This window comes from Trichosurus vulpecula, chromosome 4, assembly GCF_011100635.1.
Source record: "Trichosurus vulpecula isolate mTriVul1 chromosome 4, mTriVul1.pri, whole genome shotgun sequence".
NCBI classification, from domain to species: domain Eukaryota; kingdom Metazoa; phylum Chordata; class Mammalia; order Diprotodontia; family Phalangeridae; genus Trichosurus; species Trichosurus vulpecula.
Genome location: NC_050576.1, coordinates 14,887,122 through 14,906,773, shown reverse-complemented (window position 1 = coordinate 14,906,773; position 19,652 = coordinate 14,887,122). Strand labels below are relative to the sequence as shown.

The window sequence follows — 19,652 nt, the reverse complement described above, 5'->3', positions numbered from 1 at the left end:
TTGTTCATTTGATCCCAACGATGACCTGGTAGTAGTGATGACATTAACAATGGCTCACATTTCCATAGCACTTTAAGGTTTGCAGTGTCTTTTCTACGTATTGTTCAGTCCTCATAACAAGCTTGGGACATTGGTGCTCTTATTAACCCATTGAGGTTGTGCATGACCCAGGGTCACACAGCTACTAAGTGTCTGAGGCAGGATTTGAACTCTGGACATCCTGATTCCAAGTCCATCACCTTACCCATACCAATACCATACCCCGTTTTAGGTATACTATTACATTTGATCGTCACAACCACACCCTGTGAAGTAGATATTCCTATTATTCCTATTTTACAGATAAGAAAATTGAGGCACAGCAGGGTTAAATGATTTGCTCAGCTGGAAATTGGGGATATGGAGCCTGGGTCTCCTTTCCTTCAAGACCAGGGCTCTGTGCATGATGCAGAGACATTTCTTCCCTGTGACTTTTTCCCACAGGAAAGCAGAGCCAACAACATAGAGAACCTGCCAGCTTGCCATCTTCCCACTGCAACTGTAGCATCATTGATGGTGTGTCTTTGGCCTTGCTTTCAGGTGCAGGACACCTCCTTCATCCTGTGCATCGTAGTGATCCAGCCGGAGGTGCCCGTCAGGCAGCTGAAGAACCTGAACACAGTGCCCAGCAGCAAGCTGCTCTACCACCGGCTGGATCTGCTGGGCCAGCCCAGCGCTTGCCTCCATTTCAAGCAGCTCTCTACCCTCGGTAATGCCCAGGGAGGCTTCCCAGCTTCTATTTCTGTTCCTTTCAGCAAACCATCATGGAAGATATGCTGTGAGCAGAGGTTGGGGAAGGAGACTCCTTGTTTCATTCCTGGTCTCCCCCACTGGAGATACTCAATAAGTGTTTATTGATCAGATCATAGTATTAGTGTCACAAAGGGACTTCAAAAGTTGTCTAGAGGAACGCCTTCTCTTGTTGAGGATGGTGTTAGTCCTTTTAGTCATGTCTGTCTCTTCATGACCCCATTTGGGGTTTTCTTGGTAAGCACACTGGAGTGGCTTACCATTTCCTTCTCCAGCTCATTTTGCAGATGAGGAAACGGAGGCAACTAAGATTAAGTGACTTGCTCAGTTAGTGCATGAAGCCAGATTTGAACTCAAATCTTCCTGACTCTAAGCCCAGAGCACTACCTACTGTGCCACCCAGCTGCCACTTCTTATCTCAGGGATGAACTGAGGCCCAGAAAGATGGAGTGACTTTGTAAAAATTTCGCATAGGGAATAAAACCATCTAGTCCAGTCTTCTCAAGTCTAGGGAGGCAAAGTGGTTTGTGTGTTGTCCCACAAAGTGAGAAGATTATTTAATCATATTCTGATAGATTGAGAGGTAAAAGCAGCCTTGGAGGTCATCAAATTCTACTCCTTCATTTTTCAAGGAAGGAAGCTGTCTTATCTCAGGTCTCATAGGGAATCAAGCCATGGCTTCGCCCACCAAAGACAGAGGTTTTCCAACATGGCAATCCATCTCCTGCTTCTGAGATTTTTCACTCACTCTTTCCCTTCTTAGCCCCACCTCTTAGAATGCCTAGCCCCTTTCCAGTCCCAGCTCATGAACCTTTTCTAGTGCCCTAGTCATGTGCTCTTTTCTTCTCAAAGTATCCTGCGCCATGTGTGTGCTGATCTGTTTACATGCAGCAGACTTCTCCTAATCCCAGAGAATGCAAACTTCTGTTATTTTTATATCCCCAGAGCTACACTCAGTACCTTGCACATAGTAGGTACTCAATAAATGCTTGTTGTCCTGGGTTGGATGTGTTGATTTTGTTGGGATATTTTCATTTTAGAAAAAAATGTCTTCTTCCACAGTCTTCCTCAGGTGCCATGTTTGGGAGTGGTGATGGCCCTGAGTTCTCCCAGCCTGTGCTGTCAAAGACTGGACTTTGACTGGTTCTTTCATGGGAAGGTTCTGAGTTAGGCCCAGTAAGAGGTGGCCATGAAGGCCAATGTTGGAGGACCTGCTTCCTAAGTGCACAAAGTCCCATCACTAGTTGGACAAGAGGGTGATCCATCTTGTAGCCACGGTGGCTCTGAAGGACCATTGACCAAGATGTAACTTGCATGGTGGAGACTAATGGAATCCCATGGGTAGAATCCCTGATCCTGGAAGGTTGAAAAACGAAAGAAAGAAGCCAATCCAGCAGGATGTCCTTGGAGCAGGAGGCAACACTACACAGTCAGCTAGTCAGTCAATCACCATCCATTTATTAAGCACTCCAAAAAGATGCTTATCTGCATTAATAAAGGATCTTTCCATACCAGGCTCTTTACTGAGCACCTGGGATACAAAACAGACAAAAAGCTCTTCAAAGGCTTATACTGTACCAGAGGAGACAGCACATTCATAGATGAATAAATATGGAATTTTTTTTTTAATGCACAGTGATTGAGGAAGAGAAAGGAATAAGATTTTATTAAGTGCCTACTATGTGCCAGGCCCTGTGTTAGGCACTTTTACAAATATTTCGTTTGATGAGGAAGGAGGATTTAAAGAACTGGGTGGTTAGAGAAGGTGGCAACCTTCTCTTAGCCTGAAACTGAACCCTGAATGGATCTAGGGATTCTAAAAGGCAAAGGTGAAGAGAAAACTATGCCCCATTGGGGAAGACAGGAAATACTACTTAAAGTGGTTTTTAAAGGGCCAGTAAGAATTTGACAAGCTATTAGCTGTGGAGAGCAGATTCCAGGAGGAGGGAACTGCATGGGCAAAAACATGGAGGTAGAAAAATGAGATGTGAGAAGAATATCCTGGGGATGGTCAATAGTCCAGTTCAACTGGTGTATAGGAGCTGAAAGGGGGCTGAGTGACTCTTGATTCTTCAGCATTTGAATGAAAATACAGTTGATTTTAATTCTTTTTTATATGGGTGTCTTTCAGAAAGCCCCACGGTTATGCTATCTGCAGGCAGTTTTTCTTCTCCCTATGAGCATCTGAGCCAACCAGAGACCAAGCGCATGGTAGAACACTATACTGCCTACCTGAGTGACAACACCCGCCTCATCGCCAACCCTGGGCTGAAAGTAAGCACTTGTCTATGGATTGTTTAGGGATGCATATCCCTGGGGGTGGCCTTGAAGCCTGAGGCAGTGATCCTGCAGTGTGGGAACTCTGGGCCCAGGCCATGCCCCTCAGCTGGAGGGATAATGGCAGACAGCATATGACTTGGCCACAGCTGATCAGTGGGGACCCTTCTGATGGATTAGGAAGCCCTGCAGACTAGCTAAAGAATCCTTTTCAGGCTTTAGATGCAACATAGGTTTTCAAGGGAAGAGAAGGGGGGGAGAGTTGAGTGTGAAACAGAGGGCAGTAAAGTCTTTGGAGGCCCTTATTTTCCCAGGGGAAAGATGTGAAGCATCCCTGCTGTCTGTGGTTAGGGAAAGATGATTCCAGATCCCAAAAAGCAAAGATGAGATTTTTTTTAATGGTATGAGATGTAGATCTTTCCCTCTCTTCAATGGCTGAGTCCTAGAGAGGACAAACTTTTGGCTATGCTTATGTTGGCTGAAATATATCTTATCTGTAATCAGTCTTTGTTTCCTTCAAGTTTGGCTGCACCCATCTGGTGTGAGATAGCTTTAAAGAAGTAATTGGGTTTGGATTCTCTGTGCTAGGTCTTTGGGAAACCCTGCCAGCAGCTTACTATCTTCTTTTTTTTAACGTGAGTCTTAAAGGATCCCTGCTATGTCCTCCCCCTCCCCACCTTTGTCTCACAGTTCTCTGTCAGAAATGAAGTAATGGCTACCAGTCACGTCACAGATGAATGGATGACACAAATGGAAATGAGTAGCCTGAATACTTACATTGTCCGTCGTTACATAGCAACGCCCAATGGAGTCCTCAGAATTTATCCTGGCTCACTCATGGACAAAGCATTTGATCCCACTAGGAGACAATGGTAAGTTTCAGGGGGTTCCATGATCAGAGGGTCCCCCTGCCCATTTCTTGAGAAACATTAGACAGACACAAAATAAAACACTCTGAGTGATTTACCTTGAAGGAAGAGACTGATGGGATTAAAATATATATATATATATATATTTTTTTAATAGATGTTTTTTAATGTATCATTAACAGAAGCTTTAGTATTTGCCTCTGTATGTGAAGTTGCTCTGCCTTATCTCTTCACAAACATTTCCAGGCTGCAAATGTCTACATTTATCCTCCACAACATATTTCAATTCAAACCATATTTTTAAAGTTCTTCTTTAGGTTTCTATTCCTGATGGTCAATTGTATGGATACTTTTGTGGACACTTCTCTATAATGGATCCAGATGAAATTTACAGTACCCAGTCTGTATAATAGACATCACTAGGGCCCAAGCCACATAGCTGAAATTAACAGAACTCAGTCTGTATAGCTGAAATTAGCAAAACTGTCAAATTAGTTGAAATTAAAAGAACCCAGTTATTATAGGGGGAATTATCAGAACCTAGTCTATACAGCTGAAATTAACAGATCTGTCAAAATAGCTGAATTTAACAGAACCCAGTCTGTATAGCAAAATTGACAAATGAGCTGAAATTAGCAGAACCCAGTTATCATAGATGAAATTAATGGAAATCAGTCTCTGTAGTTGAAATTAACAGATCTGTCAAAATATATGAAATTAACAGAACCCAGTTATTATAGATGAAATTAATAGAAATTAATCTCTGTAGCTGAAATTAACAGATTTGTCTAAATAGCTAAAATTAACATAACCTAGTTATAGCTGGATTAACAGAACCAAGTTATCATAGCTAGAATTAACAGGACTCAGTCTGTGTAGATGAAATTAACAGAACCCAGGTCTTTATAGTTGAAATTAATAGAATTCTGTTTGTATAAAGTAATAGAACCATCAATATATCTGGAGTTAATGTGACCCACTTTGCATATCTTGAATTAGCAAATCTCAGTTCCCATTGCTTAGCCTCCTCAAGATACTATCCTGGCTATGACACAGGTTAAGATTGCCTCCTGCAAACTCAAAAATGCCCTCTTCCATTTGGGCATTGTTCTTAGAAGTATTACTTTTAAATGGCAAAAGCTAATCCATGGAGGCTGCAGGGAGATTCTGTAGTAGACAAATAGGATTGATAAACTCCTTTGGGAATTGGTCCTTCCTAGCCTCTCATCCTTTTCTGTCAGTGACAAATACTTTTTTTTTTAACCTAGTCATTCCTTTTTTTCCCCCCTTTACCTGACTTCCTTCCATCTGTAAATTAGCAGCTCCATACTTCAGAGAAGTGTGGGGCTTGGGCTGCCTTTTGTTTTAAAAGAGGGACCGTCAGAGCCTCCTGACCTATAGGGAAGGGCAGAAGACAGAATGTGGGACAAGCAAAGGGTTTGACAACATTTTTAAAGACAAGACCCAATAACCCTTGTGTACCTTAGGATACCACAGGTGAGATGTATAACCAACATAAGCAGGGACAAAGAATTCTACTCTAAAAGCCTTAGAATTTCCATGGAATACTAAGATCTATATTTACTGAGGCAATTTTTGTATCAAAAGCATTTGTAATCTATGTGTATTTTTTTACAGACAGTGGGCAGAAACTGTTGAAATCAAGATTTTGTATTTTGAGCCCTAAATGATGTGTTTGTTAAATCAAAAATACTTTACACATGGGTTTATGATCTTTGTAAAGAGGTTGATGTAGCTTGGCTCAAATAAGACCTTTGTTGCATAGCTCCTGTGTGACTTTGGATAAGTCACATAACTTCCTTGGGCCTTGGTTTCCTCAGCTGTAAAATGAGGAGTTAAGCTCAATGATCTCAGCAGTCCCCTCCAGCTTCTTTTATCTAATGAAGTTAAAATAAGCATTTCATATGTCTAATAACACACATTTTCGCTTAAAGAATATTTACTACATGCCTTCGATCATCTGAAAGCACTGGAGCACTGTGTTTGCAGTATGTTTCCACATTCAGAAACTTTGGAGAGCATGACCATGCTATGCCTTTTCTTGGTTTCCCTTAGGTATCTGCATGCAGTGGCTAACCCTGGGCTGATTTCTTTGACCGGTCCATACTTGGATGTTGGAGGAGCTGGCTACGTGGTTACAATCAGCCACACGGTTCATTCTTCCAGGTAACACTTTCATTTCTGGGGCATTTTTTAGCGTGCCAAAAGTACTCTTTGGAAATAGGTACTAAATGAATGAGAACTTCTTATTTAGATACAAAGAACCAGTGAAAACCCTAAGTAGAAGCAGTAGCTTTAAGCTGGAGTAAGGCACAGATATGGGGAATCATGAAGGGTTAGTGTCTCTCATAGGAAATCAAAAAAGAGGCACTGGACAGACACGGGTTTGGGGCCATAGGATGTGGAGTTGAATCCCTGCTTTGCCAATTGCTACTGGTGTGACCCTGTCAAAGTCACTTCCCCTTGAGTTCCTTATCTTTAAAATGAAGAGATTGGAGTTCACAAATTTTTAACCTTTTTTGGAAAGGAAGGAAGAAAGAAGTAAAGGAAGAAGGAAGGAAGGGAGGAAAGAAGGAAGGATGAAGGAAGGGAGGGAGGGAGGAAGAAAAATTAATTCTATTGAAATAAAGATGTAATTTCTCCCACTCAACTTCACAGAGTCCCTGAAATCTCTTCCACTCCCGTTGAGGGTCTATGGCCCTTAGGTAAAGAAACTCTAAACCAGATGACCCTAGTACCCCTTCTGGCCCTAAATCTATAATCCTTTGGGCAATTTCTAAAGGAAATAGAATTATTGAGTGGAGAAGAAGAGTGTCCTCAGGCCTGACTCCTCAGAACTTTCCAGAATCCTTGGGTTGAAGGAGTGCTGGAATCAGTGTACAATCACCTGATTTCTCATTCCAGCTTTGTCACTTATTTTTTAGGTTTGAGGTCTTGACCAAGTCACTTAAATTTTCTGAGTCTTAGTTTCCCTATCTGAGAAATGAGATGTTAATGAATGAATAAGTACTTAATAAGTGTTTATTAACTTAAAGCATTTATTAAGCACCTACTATGTGCCAGGCACTAGAAAGGAAACTATGCCTGATCTCAAGAATCTTACATTCTATCAGGGGAGACAACCCTTGAATTGATAAGTATAGAAAAAAATAAATACAGGGTGGCTTCGAAGGGGAGATGTCAATAGTGGTGGAGGAATCAGGAAAGGCTTCTTGTAGAAGGTCATTCTCAAGTTGTTTCTTGAAGGAAGAGAAGGATTTTAGCAGGGAGGGCATTCTAGGCATGGGGGAGAGCCATGCAAAGGTGTGGAAGTGGAGGTGGAGGGTCTTGTCTGAGGGACAGAGTGGTTAGTTCAGTTGTATTGTCAAATATGTGAGGGGAGTCATGTCCATTGAGGCTGGAAAGATAGTTGGGGATGGGCTGCGAAGGACTTTAAACATTCAACAGAGGTGCTTATGTTTTAACGTGGAGGTGCTAGGGAATCACTGGAGTCTATCGAATAGGGGAGTGACCTAGTCAGGCTTGTAAATAATACCAATGATCGTAATAACAGTAGTCTCACATTTATGTGGCACTTTAAGGTTTGCAAAGTACTTTACTCCTTTTATTCTCTCAACAATCCTGGGAATTTGGTACCATTATGATCTCCATTTTGCATATGAGGAAGCTGACTTGCTCAGGGTCACACAGCTAGAAAGCATCAGAGGCAGGATTTGAACTTAGGTCTTCCTGACACTGGGTCCAACACTAACAACTGTGCAATCATGCTGCCTGGGAGGAAAGTCCCTTTGACAGAAGTGTGTGGAATGAAGTGGATTAAGGAGAGACTAGAGGAAGAAAGACTAATCAGAAGGCTTTTGAACGAGGTGTGGCTTCGAATGAATCTGGTAACTGGGTGAGAAAAGAACAGGCATCAGATAGCAGAGACTACAAGATGGCACAGCTTCCTGTGTGTATTGTGTGAGGGAGAGCCCTGAGTCAAGGGTGGCTCTGAACTCCGATGTATAAAGCCCTGTGCGAAGTGTTGAGGATACCGAGAAAGGCAGAGCCTGCCCTCAGGAAGCTTACAGTCTAATGGGAGAGATAATGTGCCGGGACAAAGATGGTTATCAGTATTTCACATGTGAGTTGGAGATACTAAGCCACTTGCCTATGGTCACCTGGCTAGTCAGCGTCTGGGGCTTAAATTTGTTTTTGGAGGGAGAAGACAGGGCAATTGGGGTTTAGTGACTTCTCCAACATCATGCAGCTAGTAAGTATGTCAAATGTCTGAGGCCAAATTTGAACTCAGGTCCTCCTGACTCCAGGGCCAGCACTCTACTCACTGCACCACCTAGCTGCCTTGTGGGGCTTAATTTGAACCCGTTTCCTCACCCACTCTGCTATTCCACTTCTCTAGGCTCCGAATGCAGGCTTGGTATACATTTCCCATTTGCATACACAAGCTTTGGGAAAATTCTTCAAGATTACTGATAAATTGGGTTTAGAGCTTATGGCATACAAGCCAAAGTTATCTGTGCAGTCACACACACGAAGGACTTTTTGGGTGGAGATCTAAGGATAAGCAGGTTGGGAGACTGGCTGTTCAGATCCCTTAATTATATGGATAGATATTCCACCCACCCCACCCCCAGTACCTGGAAAGCACCCTTTGCTGAATAGCACCATGATGATCCCTTCAGTTACAGGAAGGCTGAGCACCAACCAGTCCCCTCTGATACTTATTCCAGCACCACCCTGGGCAAGCCTCTGGGTCCCCGACTCTTCCTTTGTAAGATGAGGGGCCAGCAGGCTCCTTCCCACTGCCAGCTGATGCTGCTGTGTTTTCTCTGACTGTCCTCCAGGCCTGGCAGGCTCCCTCCTCCTTCCTGACTCCTGGCTTCCTTCAAAGCTTAGCTCAAATCCTCCCTTCTGCAAAGAAACCTGGCCCAGTTCTCACTGCAAATGCCTTCCCTCTGAGACTAGCTCCGGCTTACCCTGTATAGATCCTGCTGGTACAGCATTGTTTGCATGCTCTCACTGCCATTAGATCATGAGTTCGTAGAAAATAATGTCTATTTTTGCCTTTCTTTGTATCTCTAGGGCTTAGTACTGGGCCTGGCACACAGTAGGCACTTAATTAATGCTGACTTGATTTTATGATTGACAGTAGGCAGGGCTCCTACTGAAGAGTAGACAGATGGGTGTTGAAATTGAAATAGAAATATGGGTGGATAAATAAAAGAAAGAGATGGAGAGGAAGGAATGGAGCAAGCATTTATTAGGTGCCATATGTATACCAGGTCCTGTGCTAAGCACTTTACAAATATTAACTCATTTGATCCATACAACCCGGGGAAGGAGGTTTTTATCACCATTTTACATTTGAGGAAGCTGAGGCAGCTGGTGGTCAAGTGACTTGTCCAGAATCACATAGCTAGGAGGTGTCATAGGCCAGATTTTGACAGGAGTCTCCCAGAATCCAGGCCCAGTTCTCTGTCCACTCCCCACCTAGCCACCTCTAGATAAAGAGATGGATGGAGAAAGCAGGGGGTGGGGAGGGAGAGAGAGAGACTGAGAGAGAGAGAGAGAGAGAGAGAGAGAGAGAGAGAGAGAGAAACAGAGAGAGACACAGAGAGAGAGATAGAGAGACAGAGACAGAAAGAGGGGGGAGGGAGGGAGGGAAAGGTAGAGAGGGAGAGGGAGAGGAGAGAGACAGAGAGAGGAGAGAGAAAATCATTTATAAAGTGCCTACTATGTGCCAGTTTCCCTGCTAAATGCTGGGAATACAAATGAAAACCGAACAGTCCCTCCCCTCAAGGCATTTAAATTCTAATGGGAGAAGACTACCTGTTAAAGGGAGCTGGACTGCAGGAGGAGGAAGAAGGGGAAGGGAACCAGTGGCTCCACCCAACCAGGTGCTGATTTTTCCATGAGTCACAGAAGTTGTTTGCTTCTTACAACAGCTCTCATAATATTTCTTTTTTTTTTTTTATCAGACTTGTGATTTCATCAGTGTAGGTGAGTTCTGGTGAGAAATCCTCTTTTCTAGAACAAATGAGCAGCTTTTCTGTAATTTATATTCTTGGAAAGGTTCCTGGGGCAGTGACTGGGTAAGTGACTTGCCCAGGATCACACAGACTCTGGGGTAGAGCCCCTGACTCTGAGGGTGGCTGTCTAGCCTCTCTCCCATGCTGCCTTTAACACACCATAATATTTCACAAATAAAATTGTAAACACTCCTTCAGAACAGATTCCACCACCCAGTCCACTGCTGGCATTAACTGCCGTCCGCTATGTGGGCCCCAGCTAACACCCTTGCAACGAGCCTCATCTCTACATTTGAGATAGTAGAGATACATGTTAGCAATCTCCCTGGTGACTGATTACCCTTGATAAACTCAGAGCACACTCTTGGCCTGTCCTTGATGGCACAAGACCATGTAAAGACATATTTGTGGTACAGAGGTTCAATATGTCTCATTTCCCTAGGACCTTAGAGGTCAGTGCTATTTAACAAGAGGAAACACATCTTAGCTCATGATTTTATCAGTCAGGAAAGAGAGGGGGAAAAATCTCATGTCTTTTTGGATGGAAGCAATGGGTCAAAGATGCTATACATTCTGGCTTTAGAGCTGGAAGGAACCCTAGAGGTTCTCTAGGTCATTCATAGATAACAGACATTTACTAGTATTTGGAGGTTTTAAAGCAGTTTATGTACATTAACTCCTTTGAACCTTAGGGAGTACAGGGATTGTGGAGGCGAAGGCAAGTTAAGTGACAATGCCACACTGGTAATGAATAACAGGATTCAAACCCAGGTCCTGGTAGCAAGACTACCCTAACTTTCTCCCACCAGAATCTGTTCATGAGACTACAGTAGTTCAGATCTATTCAGGGCCACCATTTATGCCACAGGAGCTCCTTGTCAGATGCAGCCCTCCACAGGCTAAATCCTACTAAATAAATACGTGGTGTTGCTTAGGAGAGAGAACAATATTGGATGGAGATGATAAGGCTCACTGGTGGTCAGGAGGAATTCTGAGCTCTGTGTGAGCCCTCAGCCACACCCAAATGTCTTGTAGGTCAAGAGAATGTGAGTCCTCAAGGAGACAACACAGAGAGATGATACAACAACACCGATTCTGGAATCAGAGAATTTGGCTTCCATCCTGGCTCCGGGGCTTTCTTTTTATAAGACCTTGGATGAATCTCTTAACTTCTATGGGCCTCATTTTCCTCATCTGTTAAATGGAAGGTTTGCGTTAAATGGCCTCTGAGGTCCCTTCCTTATTCAGAACTTTGATCCTATAATCTTAAAAATACAAGACACACAAACAGCATTTCTCCAGAGCATCAAGGTTTATGAAGCACTTTAGAAATATTGGCTCATTAGATCCTCACAACACCCTGGGAGGTAGGTGTTATTATGGTCCGTATTTTACAGATGAGGAAGTGGAGACAAATAGAAGTTAAATTATTTGCCCAGGGTTACATGGCTAAGAAGTGTAGGGGTGGGGAGGTGTTGAACTTGGTCCTTCCTGACTTTAGATTCAACGTTTCATCCACTGCACCACTAACAATCTAACTATGAATGAAAAGAGGTGGTCCATGGTGATCTCTTCTGGGCCTACTTTAGCCCATCTTGGCATGAGACCACACAGATTTCCCAGCTTCCAGGGTAGAGACAGGCAAAGAGAGATTGTTCTTTGATCCCCAGACCATCAGAAAAGTAGTCCTTTATCTACTGTTTCTTACAGAGAAGGCGATGAGCCCCAGCATCCCCAAATGTTCCATTCTTTGGGGGAAAAGAAGCAAGACAGAGACAGGAAACCAAAAAGCCTCTCTTCTCCTGCCCTGCCCAAGGAGGGGGTGCTCAAGAGAAAGCAGCCTCCAAAGGCTTGGGCCTCGAGATCCGCTTTTGACTGAAGTTCTCATCAGGTTGAATGCTCTTAGCTGTGTTCCCTAGTACCAAGATCTTAATCTGCTCACCTCAGTCCTCTGGATAATTGGAGATGTTACCATACTTTAGTCTAAGCTCTGCCAGCTCAGGTCTCAAGAGGCAGTGTCTTCTTTCCAGGGAAGAGAACATTTTGCCAGCAAAGGGGTCCTGCCCTATTTGTAACCAAAAGCTGCCTCCCCAACTCCCTCAACATGATTCATGGGCACCAAAATTTTTAATCAAGTGAGTCCTACCCAGAGCCTTTTTTGTGCTTGAAGTTTCTTCCCTCTTGGTGGGAATAAGGGGAGGAGCTTACTTGAATGTTTAATCTTAGAAGTACAAGGCTTTACAAATTATTTTGAGCCAATGGAATTCAGGATACCTCAGTTCAAACCTGTCTCTGCCTGTGTCCTAGCTTACATCTTCATGCTAATCGGTGTTTTAGCATCAATTAGCATTCAGACAGCTAGGCAGCCCTGCAGTGGATAGTGCTGGTCCTGGAGTGAGGAAGACTCATCTTCCTGAGTTCAAATCTGGCTTCAGACACATGTTGGCTGTGTGACCCTGGGCAAGTCACTTTACCCTGTTTGCCTCAGTTTCCTCATCTGTAAAATGAGCTGGAGAAGGAAATGTCAAGCCACTGTAGTATCTTTGCCAAGAAAACCCCAAATGGGGTCACAGGGAGTCAGATATAACTAAAAAAACTATTGAACAGCGGCATTTGGAAGCCTTCATGTGATTCCATAATGTGTATTGTTATCCTTATCCGGGGAATTTCTATTTTTATTATTTGGAATTTGATAGAGTGTTGAGGAGGTACAATCACTGATTAAGAGACTGGTCAGGCATCCATTCTGAATGGAGAAGGAACATGGCTGCCTCTCATCTGTGGAGCAGAAAAGTCAGTTTGTCTCCACTGAGATCTTCTTCCACAGTTGCTAAGGTAACAGCATATCTCTGAAATGCAGGTTAAAAAAATAGGAATGCGAAGCATATAAATGTACACCATGCAGTTTACTGCTGCTCTTTGTCATGACAATAGAGTCTTATATGGAAGGAAACTTCTAGACCCTCTGAGCTAACCCCCTGCCTCAGACTGGAAGACCTAGGGATGGGGACTAGACCCTTTGGTAAAGGGAATTCCCAAGGTGAAATTTTACTCTACCAATGCAGAGTATCAGCAGTGCATCAGCTCAGAGAGTGCCTAGATCCCTGCAAGGCTGTGACTTATCCAGAGTCACACAACCAGTATGTGTCAGGGCTTCCTGGTTTTGAGACCAACTCTATTCTACTAGGTAACCTTTTACTTTTTTGGTTACAAGAGAAGAAGAGAGGGAGGGAGGGAAGGAGGGAGGGAGGGGGAGAGAGAGAGAGGGAGAGAGAGAGGAAAAAGACAGACAGGAGAGGAGGAGGAGGAGGAGGAGGAGGAAGAGGAGAGACCTTGTCAAATGGAATAGAACTGAAAACATAAGTCACCCCCAGAAATCGGACAGGATTTGAATTGTATTCTCCATTAGGTGCACCTTCACAGTCTACCAACTAGAAAAATGCAGCCCAATCAAGGCTGTGAGGAAAGTGACACACTAGAGTTCCCTACCTGACCCTGTGCTATTTAACAATATTATCAGTTTCTTTTATGAAGGCAGAGATAACATGTCATCATATTTGCAGATGATGCAAAGCTGGGAGGAAACATTAACACACATGGCCACGGTCAGGATCGGAAATGACATTGACAGCCTACAACATTGGGCAGAACCTAAGATGAAAGTTAATTGGGATTAATTGGCCACTGAACAAGTATTTGTTAAGGGTCTATTGTTTGCTAAACATTGAAGATGCACATGTAAAGAATGAAATAATCCCTACTCTCAGGGAGCTTACCTTCTCTTTGGGGAGACAACATGTGTGTATGTGTGTGTATAGACAGAAAACAAAATAAATAAATGGTAGTTAAATACAAAACAGGGAAGGAGGGAACTCACAGTTGGGGGAATCAATGTAGTCTTGGGTCTAAAAAATCAACTTCACAAATACAAGGTAGGAGAGACATGTCTAGACAATACATCACATGACGATGTTCATAGGTTCAAAGATTTTAGAGTTAAAAGGGAGCCTAGAGTTAATTCACGTACTCTTTATTTTGCTCATGAGGAAACAGATGAGGAAGCTTGAGGGATTTCAAGCCAACAGTATGATGGGGTAACCAAAAGAGATCATGTGTGATTGTAGATTGCTTGAAGAGAATTAGACCATCCATGCAGAAGGAGATAGGATCTTACTTGACTCTGCCCTTATCAGACCCCATCTGCGATATCATGCTGAGTCTCAGGAACCATGTTGAGATAAGAGGGACTGGAGAGTGTCCAGAGGATGGAACCACGATGGTCTCAGTAAAGTCAATAAGCATTTACTAAGCACCTGGTCTGTACCAGAGCCTAAGTGCTAAGTCTATAAGGTCCTCCAAAGATGGAGGGCTACTTTCCAGGGCCAATGACTGACATTCCTGTTCAGGTTCAGGCTGTACTTAACAGCCACTGATGTGTCTTCCAATTTTGAATTTCTGCGATTCTGTGATATTGGCATACTTTGCATTTTACCAGAACCTTGGTAGAGCAGAACAGAACAAAATTCTTTTTAGGATGCTTCATCTTGGGAACCCTCCCAAGGGAGGCTATTTACCCAATAAGAGTAACTGTCTATAAGTACCACACGAGAAGCAGGTCACTTCTTGTCTCTGGCTCTCAGTTTCCTCATTTGTAAAGTGCAGGGGTTGGATCATATAATCTCCAGTGTTCCTTGTAAATTCTGTGATCTCATGAATCCAAAGGGCAGCATTTATATGAAGACTAATTATATAGGGTGTCCCGAAAGTCTTAGCAAAGCCTCAGTAACTTTGAAACTGCACTAAGACTTTTGGGACATGCTGTTTTCATTCACTCTTCCATATGAAATGAGATCAGATGAGATAATAACCGCACAGTGCCGGGCACGTATATAAATGTTAGCTGTTATTATTGTAGTGGTTTCAATAGTTAAAAGTACCCACAAATACCAGTTACAACCAGAAGGGGGCAGTAGACCTACATGAAAAATCCGATTTTAGAAACAAGCTCAAGTTTTGCTTGACTTTTAGAAGATCTTGCACTAGGAGGAAAGCCCTTCTGAAACTCACTCTCGATTTTCCTGAGGTCTTAGTCTGAAGGACTTTGTTTTCCTTTGTTCTTGTTGTTCTGCAAAATTATGCTAAGTAAATGCAGGGATGTTCTAGTCCCAGGGCCAATCCCATGGCAGGGAGAGATCTCAGAGTCTCTGGGAGAGGGAGGGGTGTACAGATGAGCATTTAGGTGCCTCGCTGATTCCCCAATGCAAACGAGGCAGCTCCCCCATAAAGTATATACAAAAGCAGGCTGGAGTTTGAATCTCACCTCAAACACTTACTAGCTGTGTGATCCTGGGAAAGTAATTCAATCTCTGCCTCAGTCTCCTCACCTTTAAAATGGGGATAAACACTGCATCTATTTCACATGAGAATCCAGTGAGATGATGTACATAAAGTAGGTTTTTTTTCTTGTCATATGAAAGGAGTTGTTGTTGTATGCTTTGTTTAGTTCATAAGTGCAAGCTGAGGCAGTAAGGGATTTACACATAGACAGGCATCCACATTGGGAAGGCCTCTGCCAGTTAAGCACATCCAGGAGAGAGCAGCTGAGATGGTGAGAGTGCTGGAGGCCTTGCCGAGCGAGACTCAGTTGAATGAACTGTGGATGTTTGGCCTTGTGAAGAGAAGGCTGGGGAGGAGGGCGGATCCTGAGAGCTATCTTCCAATATTTGAAGGGCTGTCATATTGAAGAGGGATTTGATTTATTCTGCTCAGCCCCAAGAGGATCTTCCTAGGAGCCATGAGTGAAGTTACAGATGGGTAAATCTGGACTTCACTTGAGGCAGATTTCTGCTCAAGATAAGGAAAACTTGCGCTGGGATGGAGGGAACTTCCCATCACTAGAGGTCTGTATGCAGAGGCTAGATGATCTTTGGAAGAAATTTTTGTTCAGATCTGGCTCAGTCTAGGTGGCCTCCGAGATTCTTTCCAACTTGGCCAGTCTGTGATTCTATACATTCTATTCTGCAGAGAAACCAGACTATAGGAGAAAAGCCTCCTCTGCCAGGGCCCATCATTACTAAAAAGAGGTGAACACTGAATATGAACTGTTGTCATTTGCCTCTTCACATCTTTGCCTCACATCCCTGTAAGAGCTGACAATTACATACCACTTAATGTTTTCCAACTACTTTGCATGCATCACATAGCTGGTGAGATTCAAACCTGGACCTCTGTGATTCTGAGTTCAGCTCTCCATTCATTACATCATACTGTCTCTCTGTTACATTGTGAACTCTGACACAGTGGGGTTATTTTGGTACTCTTCAAGCAAGCACAATAACCAACTATTTTAAGGGATAGATGGATAGATAGATAGATAGATAGATAGATAGATAGATAGATAGATAGATAGATGCATGTTCTTATCTACCATGAATGAATGAGTTAGTGAAAATGCATTTAAGTTATAATTATGTGCCAACCAGGCACTGTGGGTTTAAATACAAGCAATCGAGACAGCCCCTGCCCCTCAAAAAGCATACATTCTAATAGGAGAAGACAATACACAGTGGGGAGTGGTAGACAAAGAACAGTATTTTGAACAGAAGTCAAAAGGAATAGAAGTGTTGACTTGACTGATGTTCACAAGCTGGATTCACATTCTACAAGTTGGAAAGTGTAATATCAAGTAAGGTGGGACTTTCTTACTGTTTTAAAATGATTAATTAAGTGTCTTTGATTGAGCCTTACCCTAGTAAAACCTCAGGCCCAAACCCCGTGAAGCCCTCAGGGTCCTAAGGGGAGTTGCTAAGACCAGAGCCGATTGTAGGAGCCTAAGTTCTGGTCACTCAGATGATGTTTGATGATGACTAAAGAGGGTATAAAGAGCTAGAACAGAGCTATTTGCCAGGGCTCTCACTCCTGGAGGGCTGTTGAAGCGGAGACTCTGGGCAGCTATAGCAAAGAGCCCTCCAGCTTGTAAACCCGAATGTTCGGACTTTGTTAAACTCTGGTAACTATGAAGTGAGATTTGAATCAGACAAGGTCCGTCTGTTGATGTTTGTAATTTGTGTGTGTTTGCTCTGAAGTTCAGGGTACTAGCTTTTCCCCCTGAACTAAGTGAATGATAGCTGTATGCTGGATTAAAGTAAGATTGTTAACCCCTTGACATTGCTTTCCTTAGTAAAGCAGATCAAAAGGACCTGGGCTTGCAGCGTTCTTGTTGTTGGGCTTGTATTGGTTTTTCACCCCCACAGCAGCTGCTAGCCGAATTGTTGAAACAGAAAGTTAGTACATCATATTGGCACTGTGGTATTGAGGAGCTGTTGTGGGTCTGGGTTCAGGTAAGATAAGGTGAATGAATGCTCACTAATCAAATATTCCAAATGGGGGAGCTTGAATTCCAGGTCAGAGGAAAGTCATTCTTATCATTCAGTCATTTCTATAAACTCTCTTAATTCTCAGGAAATCTCCACCCTACGTCAAACCAATGGTTGTATGTGGAATGTGGTGCTAAACCTCTATGTAGAGCAGAACCCAACTCTGGAAAGTGCCTAGAATGGCAGGTACTCATTCCTTTATCTTTTGCTTTCTTGTATCTATAAAGTGCACAGATGTCTTCTGGGCATACCGTGGCAGTGATGGGCATTGACTTCACACTGAGATACTTCTACAAAGTTCTCATGGATCTGTTACCAGTTTGTAACCAAGATGGTGGCAACAAGATACGGTAAGTCTGTCTAATTCCTACAGCCATTGGGCTTAAACACCACAAAATGAAGAAGGATGGGAAAGGACCTGTGGATCCCCGAGCATGATGTATAGCTTCTCAGAGAGCTTTGACACAGGGGAGGTGAGGGTATGCCCTGGGTGCTAGCCTAGAGATTTTCTTTTGGAGATGGTGGTTTTCTGTACTTGGGCATGACACTCTACAGCATAGACTGGCAGATAGCCATAGTCTCTGGTATAAAGTATATCTGTGACAAAGGATGTCCCCAAATTTCTGTTCTGTTAGAAATCAGACATTCCTAGTGAAGACAGGGGTTTCCATTTCTCTCTTTTGTTCTTGGGTTGTGTTTTTGTTGTTAGGCCTAAGAAGATTGTGGTGACAACAAAATCAGAAGCCTCTGAAGGCACTGTTCCATTTCTGAAGAATGGAAGTCTTTGCCTTCCAGATATTTAAAAGAACATCTGGAGTCAGGAAAGTTCATATTCCTATGTTCAAATCCAGACTCAGATACTTGCTAGCTGTCTAAACCTGGGCAAGTCACTTAACTTTGTTTCAGTTTGCTCATCCTTTAAGCTGGAAAGGAAATCATAAACCGCTCCAGTATCTTTGCCAAGAAAACCCCCAGTGGGCTCACAACTGAAATGACTCAACAGCAATAGTGCACAAGAAGCCTTCCTTGCTTGCTCCTAGTAGTCTGATGGTACCAGTGGAGCACACAGGCAGGACAGTGGACAGTGGCTACTCTGGCGCTTTCTACTTGGCTAACCCCTCCATTTCACTGTTGATGACAGTTTTTACTCCCATTTGCCTTTGTAATAGGTCTTATACAATGGAAAACTAATATGAAACATTAATAACAATATAGATTTCAGTCTGATGCAATTATAACCTGGCATATTTTTGTTGTCGTTCAGTAGTTTTCAGTAGTGCCTGACTCTTTATCGGGTTTTGGGGTTTTTTTGGCAAAGATACTGGAGGGGTTTGGCATTTTCTTCTCCAGCTCATTTTACAGATGAGGAAACTGAGGCAAACAGGGTGAAGTGACTTGCCCAAGGTCACACAGTTAGTAAGTGTCTAAGACTAGATTTGAACTCAGGAAGATGAGTCTGCCTGACTCCAGGTCCAGAACTCTATCCACTGTGCCATCTAGCTGCCCTGGCATATTTTAGAGTTCCATTAAATGAATTTCTTGATATGATCTCTGAATACAATTTTATATATTTGGATCTATATACAAAGGGGAATTGTGTGATTGGCTTAAAATTTGGGGAATACAAATACCTGGATCCCATCCACTAGATTTCTCTTGCATTCAGCTTTCCAGATGTTGCCAATTGGAAAAATACCTTGTTTTGCTTTCAATGGGGACAGGCTCCACTTGTATTGTTGAGCTACATGACTAACACACCATTTCAGTTTCGCATCCTGGGAGATGCACCTTTTCAGCAAGAAGGGTTTTCTTCAAAAATGATTGGTTTTGCCTTTCTCTGTATCCCCAGAACTTAGCACAGTGCCTGGCATACAGTAGGCACTCAATGAATGCTTGTTGATTTGCCTTGCCTTGACCTCAGGAGCTTAGATCTATGTATAGTCTTACTTTTCAGAGTTAACAGGAAACTGTTTTTGAACTCTCTTGACCCTTGCTTAGATCAATGAGGTATGTGGCTTTTATTGTTTTTGGAGCAGGTGCTTCATCATGGAGGACAGGGGTTATCTGGTGGCCCACCCAACGCTCATTGATCCCAAAGGCCATGCACCTGTGGAACAGCAGCACATCACACACAAGGTATTGGCTGTGAAGGGAGGTGAAGCTCATTCATTCCTACACAGAGCTACCAAAGTGATATCTCTAAAACATATGACTACCCTGTGCAAGAAGCTTCTGGGGCTATAGAGAGGATAAAGTACAAGCTGGTCTCTTGGCATTAAAAGCCCTTCACC

At 43.1% G+C, this 19,652-nt stretch overlaps 1 protein-coding gene across 1 annotated transcript in view; it reads left to right on the top strand.

Annotated features, from left to right (window-relative positions):
* The window catches only part of CACHD1 (cache domain containing 1), a 141,463-nt gene that overhangs the window by 97,652 nt on the left and 24,159 nt on the right, over positions 1-19,652 (top strand). The window contains exons 12-17 of the mRNA XM_036757767.1: positions 580-748; positions 2,921-3,063; positions 3,757-3,938; positions 6,012-6,122; positions 17,589-17,711; positions 19,398-19,497. Coding sequence (XP_036613662.1) covers positions 580-748; positions 2,921-3,063; positions 3,757-3,938; positions 6,012-6,122; positions 17,589-17,711; positions 19,398-19,497 — 828 coding nt within the window. The remainder of the gene's footprint in view (positions 1-579; positions 749-2,920; positions 3,064-3,756; positions 3,939-6,011; positions 6,123-17,588; positions 17,712-19,397; positions 19,498-19,652) is intronic.